At 42.1% G+C, this 17557-nt stretch overlaps 1 protein-coding gene across 1 annotated transcript in view; it reads left to right on the forward strand.

Moving 5' to 3' along the window:
- Positions 1 to 8322: 8322 nt before the first annotated feature.
- The window catches only part of AJAP1 (adherens junctions associated protein 1), a 258119-nt gene continuing 248884 nt past the window's right edge, over positions 8323 to 17557 (forward strand). Inside the window, exon 1 of the mRNA XM_066605696.1 lies at positions 8323 to 8351. Within this exon, the coding sequence (XP_066461793.1) occupies positions 8323 to 8351 (29 nt within the window). The remainder of the gene's footprint in view (positions 8352 to 17557) is intronic.

Consider the following 17557-nt stretch of genomic DNA (forward strand, 5'->3'; position numbering starts at 1 on the left):
GAATCTCCTAATGATATAATGATAATATCAAATAATTAATGCAGTTAAAACTTTGATACAAGTGAAAGACGAGGAGGGGGAAGAGCGGGTGCTAATGAGAATTCTGGGCCAGCGGATGCTGGGTTTAAAGAAGACTTTGTAAGATTGTTCATATGTGTTACAATGTAGTTATGCAGATATTTAATCAGTTTGTGGTATGGAAACCTAATTCTGTCAAGTCAGCACACATCCAAACCAAAATTCCTGCAACAGTTAAAGGAGCTATCTTGGAAATATCAATATCTCATTGGTGGGGTCTGTCGCTGATCACCTAACTGAGAGTACTGCAGTGTTGTTCTATGCACTTCACTGGGGCAATGCTGCAGTATTCTGTATGGCCACAACAAATAGTATTGACTTCTGCGTACGAATAGGATTGTACTCTGATGCAAACATTGAAGACGCCACAGCGTGCACACAAATACTGTGACACCTTCAGTCAGATGAACAGAGGGGGTTCCAGACAGCAGACCCCCACCAATCAAATATTGGAACAGATAGACCATCACGTTTTAAAAGCTGGATAACCCCTTTAAAGGGGTTGAATCAGGATTACAAGTTATCTCCGATCCACAGGAGGATAACTTGCTGATTGCTGAGGATCTCATCACTGAGACCCTTGCCAAGCTCAAGAATGGGGGTCCCATATCCCCTCTGCTTTTCACTTTGAGGTCACTTCTCCTCCTGCAGTTATGTCATAATGAATGGAGTGATGGCTGAGCATGCATGACCAATGCTCCATTATTTTAATGGGGCTGATGAGAATACCCAAACATTTGCCGCTTGACTATCTTCAGAAGTCAAAGTGAAAGTAAATGGAGCAGCAGCACGCTTGCGCAACCAACGTTCCATTCAAACTCCTCCTCATTGTGGGGTTGCAGTAAGCCCATATCGAGGAGGACGGGGGACAAGGGACCCCTGTTCTTGGGATTGGTGGGTCCTGTGGATAGGGGATAACTTGTGATCCAGGTACGACCCTTTTAGGACTAATGCCCATGGACGGATTACCACTGCGGAATTCGCGGGCAGACACCCGCCGCATATTCCGCAGCAATGTCCGTCCATAGGATGCTGTGGTAAACAATTCTCCCATGGCAACAAGCGGAAATCAACTGCGATTTTCCGCTTGCAGGGGAAAGATCACAGCGTTTTCTATTCAATGCGGAAAATTTCGCAGATAGCTTCCATTGCAGTCAATGAAAGCCGTCCTTCCGGCGATACTTCCGCTGAGAGAATCCGCTCGCTGTGACAATCCATTGCTGCATTGCGCATGCATGCCGGCTCGCCAGGCGAGACTCTTGCGGCAGATACGGAGAGGTGAGTATTGGGTCTTTGGGGGCGCCGAGTCTGATTCTGCTGCGAAATTTTGCAGGCGGAATCCAACCTGGCCGTGAGCATGAGCCCTTAAAGAGTCCATAAAGATGAGATATGGGGAGCTGTTTGACAGGACCCTCTCCCATATGACTTTATTTAACAACATAGCAGCTCTTAAGCTTTATTAATATTTATTATATTTATTAGAAGTGAAGAAAAATCATGAGTTTGAGGACCCTGTCAAACAGCTCCCATAACTCAGCTGCATGCGCTCTTGTGATGGTGACATAGGCTGGAGGTATCCCGTTTAACTGGAATCACAATCAGAATGGAGTACTTAGGCTTGAAGAGCATCTATCATTTTACTTTTAGTACCCATCATTGTGCAGCTTCACTATGAGAAGTTCATGGTATACAAAGTATATCTATAACTGGTCCCAGCACCTGCATCTGCTACACGAGATAACTATAGAACAGCTTCCTACCCTCATTACGCTATTCCATCTGTACTGAATTACCAGTCCTGCCTGTAATATCACTCTTCTCATCTCCCCTAAATTGTAAGCTGTTATGGCGAGGACCCCTTTGTCTCATGAATAATTGATGTTTAATATATCTTTATTATATTAGTGTTCTTTTCAGACTACAGAATATGTTGCTGCTACAAACAATATTATTGCCAGAGATGAGCAAATCAATTCGCTCGACTTGCTGATTTGTCCGATCCACCAGCCTATGAAATATAATGCCTGAATTGATTTGCCAATTATTTGCTGAAACCGAAGAAAAAACATGTCAAATTAATTTGTCCAGTGTATCGTAAATAACAAATGCGAGAAACGCAAATAACTTACTGTTATTGGTTTTTATTACAAAATTTATTATGATTTTTATATACTGTAATACAGTAATTATATTATTCTTATTACTTTAGTCATACATTTAATTGCTGTCATTGTAAAAAAAAAATCAAGCCCCTAGAAGGAGTTGTTGTTTTGCCGCAAAACTTGGCATGCAGTTACATCCCAAGTAGATATGTAAATAATTAGGAGTTGTAGCATGATTAGATGAATGGTACTACCATCTAAAACTGGTTTCACCCTTGGCCTATAAAGAGGCCCTCAGAGGCTCCTTGTGTGTAGTGGACTTCATTTCCTTCTTGTAAAGAGCTTGTTGACCACTAGACGCCTCTACAACACAATATGAAAGATTTTGCTCAGTTAACAGAGTTTGAGAGGGGCGCATTACTGGAATGCAAGAAGCTCGATGGTCGAATCGACAAATTGCCCATCACCTGAGCCATTCTGTCCAGACTGCAAGGAGATGTTGGGACCAGCGGATGCATGAAGGCCCACATGCAAGGTCACCGGGCTCAGGACACCCTCGACAGACCACCAGTAAAGAGAATTGTCTGATTGTCCAACAAGCATGAGAGGCAACAATGGTTTTATTGTCCGCCATCCAGAGGCAGTTAGCACCATCATTACAGGCGTCTGTTTGAATCATTTCCAGAAGCTTGGCTGAAGGACATTTGGTCTCACAGTGCCCATTACACGTACAGCCTTTAACACGCACCTTATGTCACTTCCGTTTGCAGTGGCGTTGTGAACAACGAAACTGGACTGCAAGGTTGTCTTCTGCGACTAATCCAGGTTTAGTTTGGGCACTGATGACAGCCGTGTTAATGTCTGGAGACGTAGAGGTCAGCACCTCAATCCTGCCTTTGCTGCAGAGGGGCACACTGCCCCCACTACCGATGTGATGGCCTGGGGGGCCATCACATACGACAGTTGCTCACCCCTAGTAGTGGTACGAGGGACAATGACAGCTCAGTGATATGTTCAGGACATCCTGCAGCCACATGTGTTCCTCTCATGGTGGCTTCTCAGAGGCATTTTTCAGCAGGATAAAACTCGGCCGCACATACAAGGGGGTCACAGGAATGTCTCCACAACATTGTAACACTTTCGTGGCTTCCCGGCCACCTGATTTATCACTGGTAGAATGGTAAACCTATGTATGCACTGCATATTTGCGCATCATTTTAATTGGCCCATCTGCATTCTTTTTTATGTACACAAATATACAGGCATAAGCGATTTTCGATTGCGCAAATACGCAGTGTATTTGTGCGACTGAAATACAATTACACACGTGTGAACAAGCCACAATAGTGACCCTGATAGTGGCCCCAATAAAAATAGTGGCCCAATTAGTAATATTAACCCCCATAGCAACGTTATAATTATAAGCCCACCCCCCAGTAATAAGCCCCCCCTGAGTAATAATAATAAGCCCCCTCAGTAATAAACCCCCCTCAGTAATAATAAGCCCCCCTCAGTAATAATCCCCCAACCTCAGTAATAAGCCCCACCTCAATAATAATAAGCAGCCTCCCCCCAGTAATAAGCAGCCCCCCCCCCCCCAGTAATAAGCAGCCCCCCCCAGTAATAAGCAGCCCCTCCCCCCAGTAATAGGCAGTCCCCTCCCCAGTAATAGGCAGCCCCCACCCCCAGTAATAGGCAGCCCCCACCCCCCAGTAATAGGCAGCCCCCACCCCTCAGTAATAAGGAGCCCTCCCCCCAGTAATAAGCAGCCTCCCCCCCGTAATAACCAGCCTCCTCCACAGTAATAACCAGACCCCCCCCCCAGTTATTAGCAGCCCCCCAGTAATAAGCAGCCTGCCCACCCCCAGTAATAAGCACCCCCTTACCCCAGTAATAAGCAGCCCCACCCCCAGTAATAGGCAGCCACCCCCAGTAATAGGCAGCCCCTCCCCCAGTAATAGGCAGCCCCCCCAGTAATAGACAGCCCCCACCCCTCAGTAATAAGCAGCCCCCTCCCCTCAGTAATAAGCAGCGTACCCCCAAGTAATAGGAGGCTCCTCCCCTAAGTAATAACCAGCCCCCTCCACAGTAATAAGCAGCCCCTCCCCAGTAATAAGCAGCCCCTGCCCAGTAATAAGCAGGCCCACCCCCAGTAATAAGCAGCCCCCCCAGTAATAGGCAGCCCCCCCCCCAGTAATAGGCAGCCCCACCCCCAGTAATAGGCAGCCCCCACCCCCCAGTAATAGGCAGCCCCCACCCCTCAGTAATAAGCAGCCCTCCCCCCCAGTAATAATCAGCCTCCCCCTCGTAATAACCAGCCCCCTCCACAGTAATAACCATACCCCCCCAGTTATTAGCAGCCCCCCCAGTAATAAGCAGCCCGCCCACCCCCAGTAATAAGCACCCCCTGCCCCCAGTAATAAGCAGCCTTACCCCAGTAATAAGCAGCCCCACCCCTAGTAATAGGCAGCCGCCCCCAGTAATAGGCAGCCCCTCCCCCAGTAATAGGCAGCCCCCCCAGTAATAGGCAGCCCCCACCCCTCAGTAATAATCAGCCCCCTCTCCTCAAAAATAAGCAGCCTCCCCCCAGTAATAACCAGCCCCCTCCACAGTAATAAGCAGCCCCCTCCACAGTAATAAGCAGCCCCTCCCCAGTAATAAGCAGCCCCTCCCCAGTAATAAGCAGGCCCACCCCCAGTAATAAGCAGGCCCACCCCCAGTAATAAGCAGCCCCCCAGTAATAAGCAGCCCCCCCAGTAATAGGCAGCCCCCCCTAGTAATAAGCAGCCCCCCCGCAGTAATAGGCAGCCCCCCCCCCTCAGTAATAAGCAGCCCCCACCCACCCACCCCAGTAATAAGCAGCTCCCCAACCCATATACTTACCTCCTCCCTGCTGTCAGCATCCCTCCCTCTCTGCTTGCCTGAGCCCGGCGCACACTGTAGTCAGTGTGTAGCCTGGCACGCTTCCTCCCCGAGTCCTCTCCTGCGGAACTAATGAGCAGGGGACTCGGAGAGGAGGATCCTGGCTGCACACTGACGTCAGTGTGCGCTGGGATCAGTGGCAACAGCGCGATTACCAGTGGGGAGCCGCGGCACCCCAGCTGGTAATCGCTTCAGTGGTGAGCGGCGTCGGCACGCCGTGGGCCACAGAAAACAAGGCAGCGGGCCGGATTCGGCCCGTGGGCCTTGTGTTTGACACATGTGATCTAGAGGCTCAGTTACAGCAAATATGGAGCGATATGCTCCTGGACATCATACAGAACCTGTATGCCTCCATGCCCGCCCATATCACATCTTGTATCCAAGCTAGAGGCGGTACAACAGGGTACTAGAGTCTCCATATCCGCCCGTATCACATCTTGGATCCAAGCTAGAGGCGGTACAACAGGGTACTCGAGTCTCCATGTCCGCCAACATCACATCTTGGATCCAAGCTAGAGGTGATATAACAGGGTAATAGAGCCTCCATGCCCACCCATATCACATCTTGTATCCAAGCAAGGGGCACTACAACAGGGTACTAGAGCCTCCATGCCTACGCGTATCACATCTTGTATCCAAGCTAGAGGTGGTACAACAGGGTACTAGAGTCTCCATGCCCGCCTGTATCACATCTTGTACAACAGGGTACTCGAGTCTCCATGTCTGCCAACATCACATCTTGGATCCAAGCTAGAGGTGGTATAACAGGGTAATAGAGCCTCCATGCCCACCTATATCACCCTATATCACATCTTGTATCCAAGCAAGGGGCACTACAACAGGGTACTAGAGCCTCCATGCCCACGCGTATCACATCTTGTATCCAAGCTAGAGGCGGTACAACTGGGTACTAGAGTCTACATGCCCCATGTATCACATTTTGTATCCAAGCAAGAGGTGGTACAACAGGGCACTAAAGCCTCCATGCCTGCCCGTATCACATATTGCATCCAAGCTAGACGGCGTACAACAGGGTACTAGAGCCTCCATACCCGCCCGTATCGCATCTTGTATCCAAGCTAGACGCGGCCCAATAGGATACTAGAGCCTCCATACCCGCCCATATCACATCTTGTATCCAAGCTAGACAGGGTACAACAGGGTACTAGAGCCTCCGTGCCCGCCTGTATCACATCTTGTAACCAAGCTAGACGTGGTCCAATAGGGTACTAGAGCCTCCATACTCGCCTGTATCACATCTTGTATCCAAGCTAGAGGCGGTACAGCAGGGTACTAGAGTCTTACTTCAAGGGGTCAGTTTTCCTCAATAAGTTATCCTTCTGCTCTGATAGTGAAATCACTTACTTATATCAACACTATAATCAAACATAGAAAGTTTCATTTCATTCCGACAACTCCTTCTAGTTGTTTGACTTTTTTTTAATGCGTGTATTATTACTGGTATAAAATATGAATATATTTATTTTTTTGTGTGTTTATGTTATTATTATTATTACTGTATTATTATTACTACTACTTAAGGTAGTTTTCTCTGGTAACTCCAACCCCTTTCCTTACTAAGCAAATATACCTTAGGTACTGTACATACGCTGTCATTGAAATTGGCCCTCAAATCATTGCAAGTTTGATACTGGGGAAATTAGATTGTGAATCCCACTGGTAACCGGGACTGATATGAGGGCATCTGTCATGCTGTGCTGTGTGATATGCCTGAGCACAATATCCACGAGGCAAAGAGCGAATTCGCCTTATTGCAGGTTACAACAGTTTGCAGATTTATAGAGTTTCATCACCAATTTAGGGAGGGTGGGAGGCATTTCACTTTTGCCTTAGGCAGCAAAAGACTAGAATCACCCTTGGTGCTATATAAATACCGGATAGTAATAATAATAAATTACCTTCAGAATGCCACCTGCCATCGAAGTTGCTGTATAAGATCTCTCCTTTAGCACCAGTGAAACAGTACAGCCAGTCTAAATTGGCAAGGCTGTGGGTTAAAGTCTGTAAAATGTGCTGAATGCATTTACTAACAGAAGGCTAAGAGAAAAATGTCAGAAAATCCAAGAGAGCAGGAAAAGGTGCGACTCCTGCTGTATGGGGGCATTACAAGACTACATTATTAGAGATAGGGGATTGGCCACAGAAGTCAGGGAGGAGATAAGGGTCAGAGCTGGGGGGACTACAATGTAGCAATCAGGTGAAAGTAGGGAGGTCACTTTAACGGTAGACCAGCAGACATTGTGATCAGGTGAGGGCAATGGGATCTCACAGGGACATTAAAAAGAGCTGCCAGGGTGCAAGCTCTTCATACAATACAGTGATAAGAATGCAACATGATCCATTGTGGAAGAGAAAGGGTTAACTGTGCATGCGTTGCCTGTTCCAGACAGCAGAGACCAAATTGTAATTCACTGGCATAGAGATTTGCAAGGCAGAAGACAGCACAGTGCTTGGTCCCTGCTGCTGCTGCTGGAGATTTCTGATCTATGTATGATAATAGACTGGGACCTTGCATGGACTCTTCAACTTAGAAGCCGGGTATTTATCACTTACCTTGAAAACCACTATTACCAGCCAGCGCCTACCACTGGTAAAGCTGGCATCTTGCTCTCAGTGCTTGCTCTGTGTGGCTCAGTACAATGCTTTCCACCCATTCTCTCCTCTTCTTCTTCTCTTTTGCAGCCCAAAATATGAGACCCCTCTAAGGAAGTGGATGCAAGATTTGTACAACCACCACCATCATCCTCATTATCATCATCAGGACCAGGCTGTGCGTCTCCAGAACTTGCTGTTACTGGAACTCAGCTTGTCATCCTTCTCCTGGCATCTCTGTGGCATTAAATGCTGCCTCTCTAGATGTGGACATGTGCAAGACCTCATGAGAAGACTTCATATCTCATGCCTGCTGCCAAAATTTCTCCTTACCACCCTGCCCTTCTCTAAACAAGATTTTATCATGTCCCCATAAGCTTTCTATGCAGGAATGTCCTTTATGGAAGCAGCTGCTACTTCTCTGTATACCATCAGTTAAACCAAGCTCCTATCTACCGCATCTCTAAGGAATATCACTGCTTTTTTGTACATATTTTACATAGATAGAAAGTGAATTGTCATTTTTTTATCTGCTACAATCACATCCTATTCTGGAAGCAGCACAGATGGATAAGTGCATGAAGATCTGATCCATTTAAACGTGACCATGTGGATTAAACAGCTTTTAGGAATCAGGTAAGAAAAAAAAAATCTTTGCCAAAGATGAATCTACATTATATTATGTAATGCAAAAAGGGGAGGGGGTGTAGACTTTTGCAAAGCACTGAATGATGTCTGCAAGAGATTAGGATTGCTCTATATTCAACATTATTGCAAATACAATGTTAATGGGTGATGGTTAACCTTTTCAGTACGGAATGCAAGTTGCCTTACCCCTCTCAGGGTTTATACAGAACGTGATTTGGCTAGTAAATATTATTAGTACAGTAGTGTACTTGTACCATTAAGGATGCTATAGACAACAGGCATTGAGTTAAGTTGCATTGACCTCTGACATATAGAGAACTTGGACAGAATATAATATGATTGTCATATCCCTATAATATCCTATGATAAATTGGTTATTATATATTGACTACACCTTCACTCATATAATGTAATGTTCTGTCAAGGTCACATGAGCTGTGGGGAACATACAGGACACACAGTACCTGTGGCATACATCAGTACCCCTGTCTGCATGCTGTAATGTACCATATATATAGACCTAGAGAACAGTTGTACAATAAGCACGTTGATTTTTGTCTTCCTTTATCATGTAGTATAATAATTAGGATTGATTAAGCAGGTTATTTCTAGGACATTGCATTTGCTTTGAAGCCTTGGTGAATACATATTGGGAATATACAGTAGGTTTATAAATGTTCATTATGTCTGGAGAAGTGCCTAGGTGCTGTAATAGGTTGTGCATTGCAATTTCAATGTAAAGTTTTAACCATAGCTATGCATATGATGCTTTGGGGAGTTGCTATGATATTGCTCATGCACTGACCATACACAAGTCTTCACTTTATAAACAGAGTGTGATATTTGTAATCCATGGAGGTTAAGAATAGGTAAATGTTATGTATTTTCGATAGTGTTTCCAGAATTGAAACAAACATGATATCCCTCTTGTCGCCACTAGGGTGCACTAGACTCCAGGAAAAAAATCTGATCCCAGTATCTAAATTTTCTTTGGTGTTCAGTTTTTCCCTATTCTGTATATATATGTTAATTTGAAACCATTTCTGTTGTGTGCCACCTAATAGGGGAACAAATGCTTTTACAAAAAGTACAACTGCCAAAGTAAATGACTGTTGTCCTCTAAACATCACTGTATTCAGTGAACTGAGGCAATTAGAGTGGACAGCAACAGATACATAACAATGTGGGATCCATGAAGAAGATTCAGGTAGAGTTGTTGGATAATTCCTTTGGACATACTGTAGGTTTCCTTTTACATATGAAGTTCATAGAATTTGATACATTTTTTGTAAGATTTGAAATAAAAAAAACATCAGTTTGGGGATAAATATGGTGGAGGAAGGAAAGATAACCTGGAAATTGTCTGCATATAATTCTGTTATTAACAGTCTGGTACTTAAGTAATGATTTTTCCATAAGTCACTGAAATCGGGTATTACAGCAAACCTGGGAGAGATGTCTGTCTATAACAGAACAGAGACCTATCTATCTATCTATCTATCTATCTATCTATCTATCTATCTATCTATCTATCTATCTAATATCTATTTATCTATCTATCTATCTATCTATTCCATATCTATCTATCTATCTATCTATCTATCTATCTATCTATCTATCTATCTCATATATATCTGTCTATTTCTGTATGTGCCATATCTATCTGTTTCTTTCTATGCCATATCTATCTATCTATCTATCTATCTATCTATCTATCTATCTATCTATCTATCTCATATCTATCTATCTATCTATCTATCTATCTATCTATCTATCTATCTCATGTCTATCTATCTATCCATCTATTTATCTCATATCTATCTCCCTGTCTATCTATCTATCTATCTATCTATCTATCTATCTATCTATCTATCTATCTATCTACCTATCTCATATCTATCTATCCATCTCATATCTATCTATCTATCTATCTATCTATCTATCTATCTATCTATCTATCTATCTATCTATCTATCTATCTATCTATCTATCTATCTATCTATCTATCATATTTTAAACAGACCCCGATTTATTTATAACACACAACTTTTTTAACTATACCAGCACAGTAATTTATAATCAAATAAAATTCTTTTAATCTGCCTGTTACAGTTGATGGACTATCTAATATCCAAGATTATTGGATTTTAAAAGAAAAGCACAGTATGTAACATTTACCCCAGAAAGAGAGCCCAAAGTGAAATGCTTACATGAAATATGCTGCGGTCACAGTCTTTCTCTCCTAGTAGCTAGAAATTCCAGATGATATTGTAGTTCTATGCCAGCAAGAAGTGCCAAAGTAGTTTGATACCTGACATATTGGATAAATCATAGGAATTGTAAAACATATGTGAAGCGCAGTTGTAGCAAACTTTAAATTGACACCTAACACGGAAAAGGCCAAGTTAAAGTTTGCTGGAATTTTTATGTAACGTGGTCTCAAGTAAACATTCGCTACATTTGTGCATACATTGTATAAAATGCGCTATATACATGGAGACACGGAATATATATATATATATATATATATATATATACACACGTATACTTATATATATGTTTATGTCAGAAAATTCCTTTAATCTGGCATCAGTAATTCATAGTAGGTACCAGATTATTAATTATTATAGCTTCTAGATTATTGGATACTTGGGCACACTTGATGAAATGGTAACACAATCCAGTTCCATCTCTTAGAATATTTTACATTTCCCAGTTGCTTTTCACTTCTCAGTCTTCTGCTACTTGTCTTGTGAAATTTCATATTACATCTCAATTCGTATATTGCAGACAGTTTCATGTAAAGTCTCTCATATTTGAAATATCTGGAGAAAAACAATTACTGCTTGCGCAATTACTAATAGGTCTCTATGTGTTGGGTTACGTGTTGTTCAGGGTTTGACGGAATGAAGCATAAAGGTTTAAAATGGCACAATGACAGGTGTGTAATATCATTTCGTAACCTTTAAAAAATATCTACATCACAATTTAAAAAAAGAAGTGGGAATATTGACACTTGTAGGTTGTCATAATTAACTCATCTGTGAAGTGTTTATATACCGTAGTATTGTTCTTCCTCTGAGATATACGACTGTCAACAAAACCATCATTATGGAGACAGTTATTTTCTTGCTGTCTAATCCTCCCCCTTCTCCACAGCACAGTATTACAAAAACAGTGAACTTAATGCAGCAGTCTATGGCACTGAAGACTGATGGCTATCTTCACTGTAAAATATCTATTAGATGAGCTGGTGGAGATGCAACAGTCTAGCAATGGCCTCGTTAATGGGCTGAACTATTACTAGGGACCACTGTGGTCACAAGTCTATAGACATTCAGCTTGGTCATCGCTGTGGGCTTGACCTGGTGGTCTTCTAATTTGGGCTACAGCTCGATCAACCTGAAATGACTTTTACTGGAGTTGTCCAGCTTGGTAAATCTATCTTGCTTGGAGGGTCCCTTAATGGGTGTTCTGCTGCTTATACCTCCCAAAGGTCAGCTGCAGTCTTTGGTGGAACCTGGCAGCACATGTTCAATTCTCCTGGAGCACTCCCACAGGAAAACAGAAGTATTACACAATTCCCCTTGAACTCAGTTGGCTAGATTCTTCAGAGTGAGAAATTCATATTTGCAGTACAGAAGATGTTCTCTTCTGAGGGTAACAGATAAAGGCCTTGAAAGAAAGACACCCTACTATTAGCCCAGGATGCCCTAATACAGTATTTGAAGCTGGATTTTCTAAACCAGTCAACTCCTTTAATTTAAATGGTTCGTTAGGGTACATTCACACATAACAGAAAATCTGCACCAAACTCTGCATCAAAAGCGACAAAATCTGTGTCATTGGTGCAAACCATGACACCATTTTTGATGTGGATCTGCAGCAGATTTCACCCCTTCAATTGCAGGGATTAACTCTGCTGTGGGTCTGCATTAAAAACGTATCTAAGTCCACACCAATGGCACAGATTTTGATCCATTTTTTTGTCATTTTTTTAATGCGGATTGCGATGTGCATTTCTCTCTGCAGAAAATCCACACCATTTTCTGCTACGTGTGAATGTACCCTTACACGGTAAATCTAGAAATGAACATGTAAGTGTGTACAGAAAAAGTGTGAGCACCTTTTTAGGTCCTTCTAGATATAAGGTTGCTTCATACAATATGCAAGAACAGGCCTGACAATTGACTTTTCATGGTGTATCCATGTCACAGATCATGATATTACATGGAACTAATAATACAAAGGGCAGGTGATTGTAACTATAGAGGAAACCCAGATTACAACTTGATAATGCTTATAAACTGGTCTTCTAACATGGCTTCATTAACACGTCCCATGAACCCTTCAAACACATCTCATTAAGGTTAAGACATTCCTTGTATAGTATATTGGTTGAAAGGATAAATATTATAGACTCTGCTTTTCTGTAATTCTTAAAAAATGATCTTTTCAATCAATATCAGAACAAGAATGTATCCAACCATAACTATCTCCATAATAGAAGACCAAAGCAGAAGAGCAGGATCCACATAGTACGGCTCAATATAATCTTTGTCCATGGGCATAAAATAGATTTTGACTAGAGATGAGCGAGCATACTCGGCCACGCCCCTTTTTCGCCCGAGCGCCGTGATTTTCGAGTACTTCTGTACTTGGGCGAAAAGATTTGGGGGGGCGCCGTGAGTGAGTGGGGAGTTGCAGCGGGGAGTGGGTGGGAGATGACTGGGGAAGGCTATGGCAAACCACCCTACAAAAACAGTCTGCCTAGAAAATGTTACAATGTGACATTACCCAAAGAGTCAGTCATGCAGGGGACTTAACCTTTATCTACCTATAGACCTGTTTCACAATCTCTACCAGTCCAGTATTGGCATTCTCACTACCTCAAAAGTGGCCATTGTTTAACACCAAGGATATTGAAGAACCAAATATTAATGACTCCCACATGATGCTATTGCCAGTGTAGATCTGAGTGGACATCCCAGGAGATTGTAAAGTTCTTCTTTTACCTGATGCAAGACTGGATCCTAGATGGGATTTCCTCTTCCTAATGCTGACCCAATCCTTCGGTACTTTATTACCCCATTAAAAATGACAGTTTGAGATTCCTAATAACCTCATGCAACAATATATGGTTAGAAAATAATGCAGAAACAGCACCATTCTTGTACATAGTCTGTGTCTCACATTGCAGCTTAGTCTCATCTACATGAGTGCCGTAGTGGTGCTGTTTTTGAAAAAATTAAAAAAGCTGTTTCTTCCCCTAAAACCAATGCTTTAATATTCTGTTTCGCCCAATATGAGGATGGACAAACCTGATGAATTCCTGGACCCTCTGATACTATTGCAGCATATAATCAATCTGTTCTGCATAACATTCTATGCCCTTCAATAAAGTTTCAATAACACTTACAATGCACGGGACTCAACTGCATTAAAGTCCTTTCTTATTTTTAATCTCCAGCATCATCTTGTTGAGCATGGTAGAAGCTGCCGATTCAGCAGAAGCACCAACTGGGATGTCTCCCACTTCGTGCTTAGTCCTGACAATATGTCATCACATCTCACCCTGTCACTAGGAGACATGCCTTAGGTCACTGCTGACTGGCACAAGACGATAAGGTAGAGACATTTATAATTGCTAAAGACGCAGGAAAGTTGTATTGCTATTGCTTCTGAAGATTCTGATAAGTGCTTTATTGCAGCAGCAATTTACTCTGGTGAAGTGTTCTTTTTTGGAGTTGTGCCTTAATTGAATATAGAACATCATTCTATAATCATGTCTACACAAAAAGTATTTCACTTAAGTTTTTAATGAAAGGAAGAGGCAAAATGGAACAACAAGAAATTGCTACCTTTTCCTTTAAGATTTACAAAGGAATACTCATTATACTTCTCTGTTATTAAGTTTGCTTAAATGCAATTAGAGTTTTGTGCAAAACACGGGTATGAGCCATTCTAAGACAATTTATGCTTTTTACAGCAAAAATTAAAAATTGAAATGGGAAAACAATGAAATACTTTCCCAGTGATTTAAGATGTAAAGGGGAATACTCATTAAATTATAGTCACTCTAAAGCCCCCTTCACACGGGTATATTTGTGCACGCAATACGCAGAGAATAGAACCCTTTGATTTCAATGGGTTCGTTCACACGTGTGCAAAAAAACATGGACACTAAAATCCTCATAGAAGTCAGTGGGGATGCACGAGTCCAAAAAAATCCGCTGATAGATGGGTGAAACGCTGCGTAATTGCACAGGAGAAAGAACACATCTGGAACTCATTAGACTAATTAGCCATTTCAATTGGTGAGTCTTTGTTTGACGTGTGCAAACGAACATGCCTTTCACGCAGAAAAAAAGTACTGCAAAATACTCCAATGTGTATGCAAAAATCATTGTAGAAATACAAAGTACTCAGGTGTGTGCAAATACGCATACACTGGTGTGAAGGAGTCTAAGGGTGGCTTTACACAGGACAACTTAAGTGTGCAACGGTCATTCCAATGACTTATCACTCCTATGTAGAGTTGAGCGAACATACTCTGTCGAGCTTGATGCTCGTTCGAGTATTAGCGTACTCGATGGTGCTCTTTACTTGAACGAGCATCAAATCGTGTTCGACCCCACCCCAGTTTTTGGCTCCTTCCCGCTCTGACGTGCCTGTTTTGGCCCTCCCCGTCGCAGCGCGCGTTATTGGCAAATTTTTTGTCTGGCAGGCAGGGGAGAGAGAGAGAGAGAGAGAGAGAGAGAACACACTAACCAAGAAAAAATTTCAAAAAAGCTCGAGACCCGGTATCCCACATACAAAAATGCGTGAGTCTCCCATTGTAGTCAATGGGAGACTCAAGTAGAGCTCTCAAATTTTACGAAAAGCTCGACTCGAATAACGCGGACCCGAGCATTTGGGTGCTCGCTCATTTCTACTCCTATGCTTTACTACTGGAGTGAATGTAGACAGCCTCCGCGGAAGATATCTTCCAGTTGCCCACTTCTGTTCCCTGTGATCAGGCAGTCTTTCAAAGATGACTGACTGCCGGTTTACATTGAGTAAGGACTCGCTCACCAGTTGCTAAGTGAGCTGATACAAAGTGACTAGCGACTACTGAACGATTTCCTGCTCAATACCCTATTGCTGAAAATCGCTAGCTTGAGTGATTTTTCAGCCAATAGTTGTCCTATGAAAAGCCACCCTAAGAAAGATTGCTTAGTTATTTTATTACATTCATTATCATCTATGCCTAAAGGAAAATTTACTGTCACATAGAAGATAATACGGGTCATTCATTATTCATTAAACATTAAACCTTTATGACAAATAGTATTTCAGTGTTCACACTATTTTTGGTTAATGCTTAATAATAACTTTAAGTACTAATAACTCTTAATAAGGAGGTTACGGATCACCTGCAGTCCTATGTAAAACCATAGATTGTATCTTGTGATATAAAAATGATATTGTGCCAAAATACAATCTCAGCTCTCCGGGATCAGTTTGTATTTACTAACCTATAACCTGTGTATGCATTTTATATTCTTGGTGTCCTTTGGGATTTGCTCTTGATTTGATTCTGCTTCAGGCCTTGTAGTTACTGGACTCGTGGAGAGAACACTGTTCACACAAGCTCACTGTCCTTAGTTTTATACTTGATTATTGGGTTTGTTGTGTACTCAACAGATCACGTTTACCGCCTGCATAATGGAAAACCTGCAATCTAATCGATAGAACACATTGTTTAGTTTTAATAGAACAGGCGGTAGATGAAATATGTCATAACCACTGATTTTTCAAAAATTTTGCTCAATTTTAGCTATAAAGTTCTACAACGCACTCGGAAATGACTTCTACTGCAAAAAGTAAATCATTTTATAGACATAGCAAAGACGAGTTTGTCATGTAACTCAGCTCAACGTGATAACATGCTGTATAACCTGTAGTATTCCACAGGTGCTAGGAGGAATGAAAAATGTCAAGTAGTCTCAATCAAGGGTTCTTATAATTGATAGCAGCAGCAGATTATGAGAGTTCTGATCTTGAGGGACACCTGACATCTAAAGTGATTATGTTAGTAAGGTTCGGACATTCCTAATAATTAACCACTTCTAGGTGTTTTCCCCCATCAGACACATAGAATCATAGACTGGTAGAGTTGGAAGGGACCTCCAGGGTCATCGGGTCCAACCCCCTGCCCAGTGCAGGATTCACTAAATCATCCCAGACAGATATTTGTCCAGCCTTTATTTGAAGACTTCCATTGAAGGAGAACTCACCACCTCCCGTGGCAACCTGTTCCTCTCATTATCACCCTCCCTGTCAGAAAGTTTTTTCTAATATCTAACTTGTGTCTCCTCCCTTTCAGTTTCATCCCATTGCTTCTAGTCTTTCCTTGAACAAATGCGAATAGGGCTGATCCCTCTGCACTGTGACAGCCCTTAAGATATTTGTAGACAGCTATTAAGTCTCCTTTCAGCCTTCTTTTTTTGGAAGTTAACATTCCCAAATCCTTTAACCGTTCCTCATAGGACATGATTTGCAGACCGCTCACCATCTTGGTTACTCTTCTCTGAACTTGCTCCAGTTTGTATATGACTTTTTTAAAGTGGGGTGCCCAGAACTGGACACAGTATTCTAGATGAGGTCTGACTAAGGAAGAGTAGAGGGGGATAATTACCTCATGTGATCTAGACTCTATGCTTCTCTTAATACATCCCAGAATTGTGTTTGCCTTTTTGGCTGCTGCATCACATTGTTGACTCATGTTCAGTCTATGATCTATTAGTATACCCAAGTCTTTTTCACATGTGCTGCTGCTTTGCCCAATCTTGTATGTGCTTTTTTTCATTTTTCTTGCCCAGTTGAAATCCTTGTAGTACATGTGAATTTGACAACAACTATAGCTTTTTTCTTATTAGGTTACCTTTTATTTCATTGTAATAAATTGAACCATATTTTGTGCCATTTTTATTATATTTTCTTTTTAGGGGAAATGTACAATCTCCTGCTTTAACAAAAACCGTCTGTTTTATTTATTTTTTCTTTTATCATTTAAATAGTGTAAAGCTGTGCTAAAATAAAGTTGTATAATGGGTTTCCTTTTCTGTTGCGGTCATTGAGATAAGGGATGCATAGCTGTAGGTTGTCGGAAGTAGAGCTACCCTTGTGATTTCAGCTAATGGTTGTATCAT

This window comes from Eleutherodactylus coqui, chromosome 6 (genome assembly GCF_035609145.1).
Source record: "Eleutherodactylus coqui strain aEleCoq1 chromosome 6, aEleCoq1.hap1, whole genome shotgun sequence".
Taxonomy (NCBI): domain Eukaryota; kingdom Metazoa; phylum Chordata; class Amphibia; order Anura; family Eleutherodactylidae; genus Eleutherodactylus; species Eleutherodactylus coqui.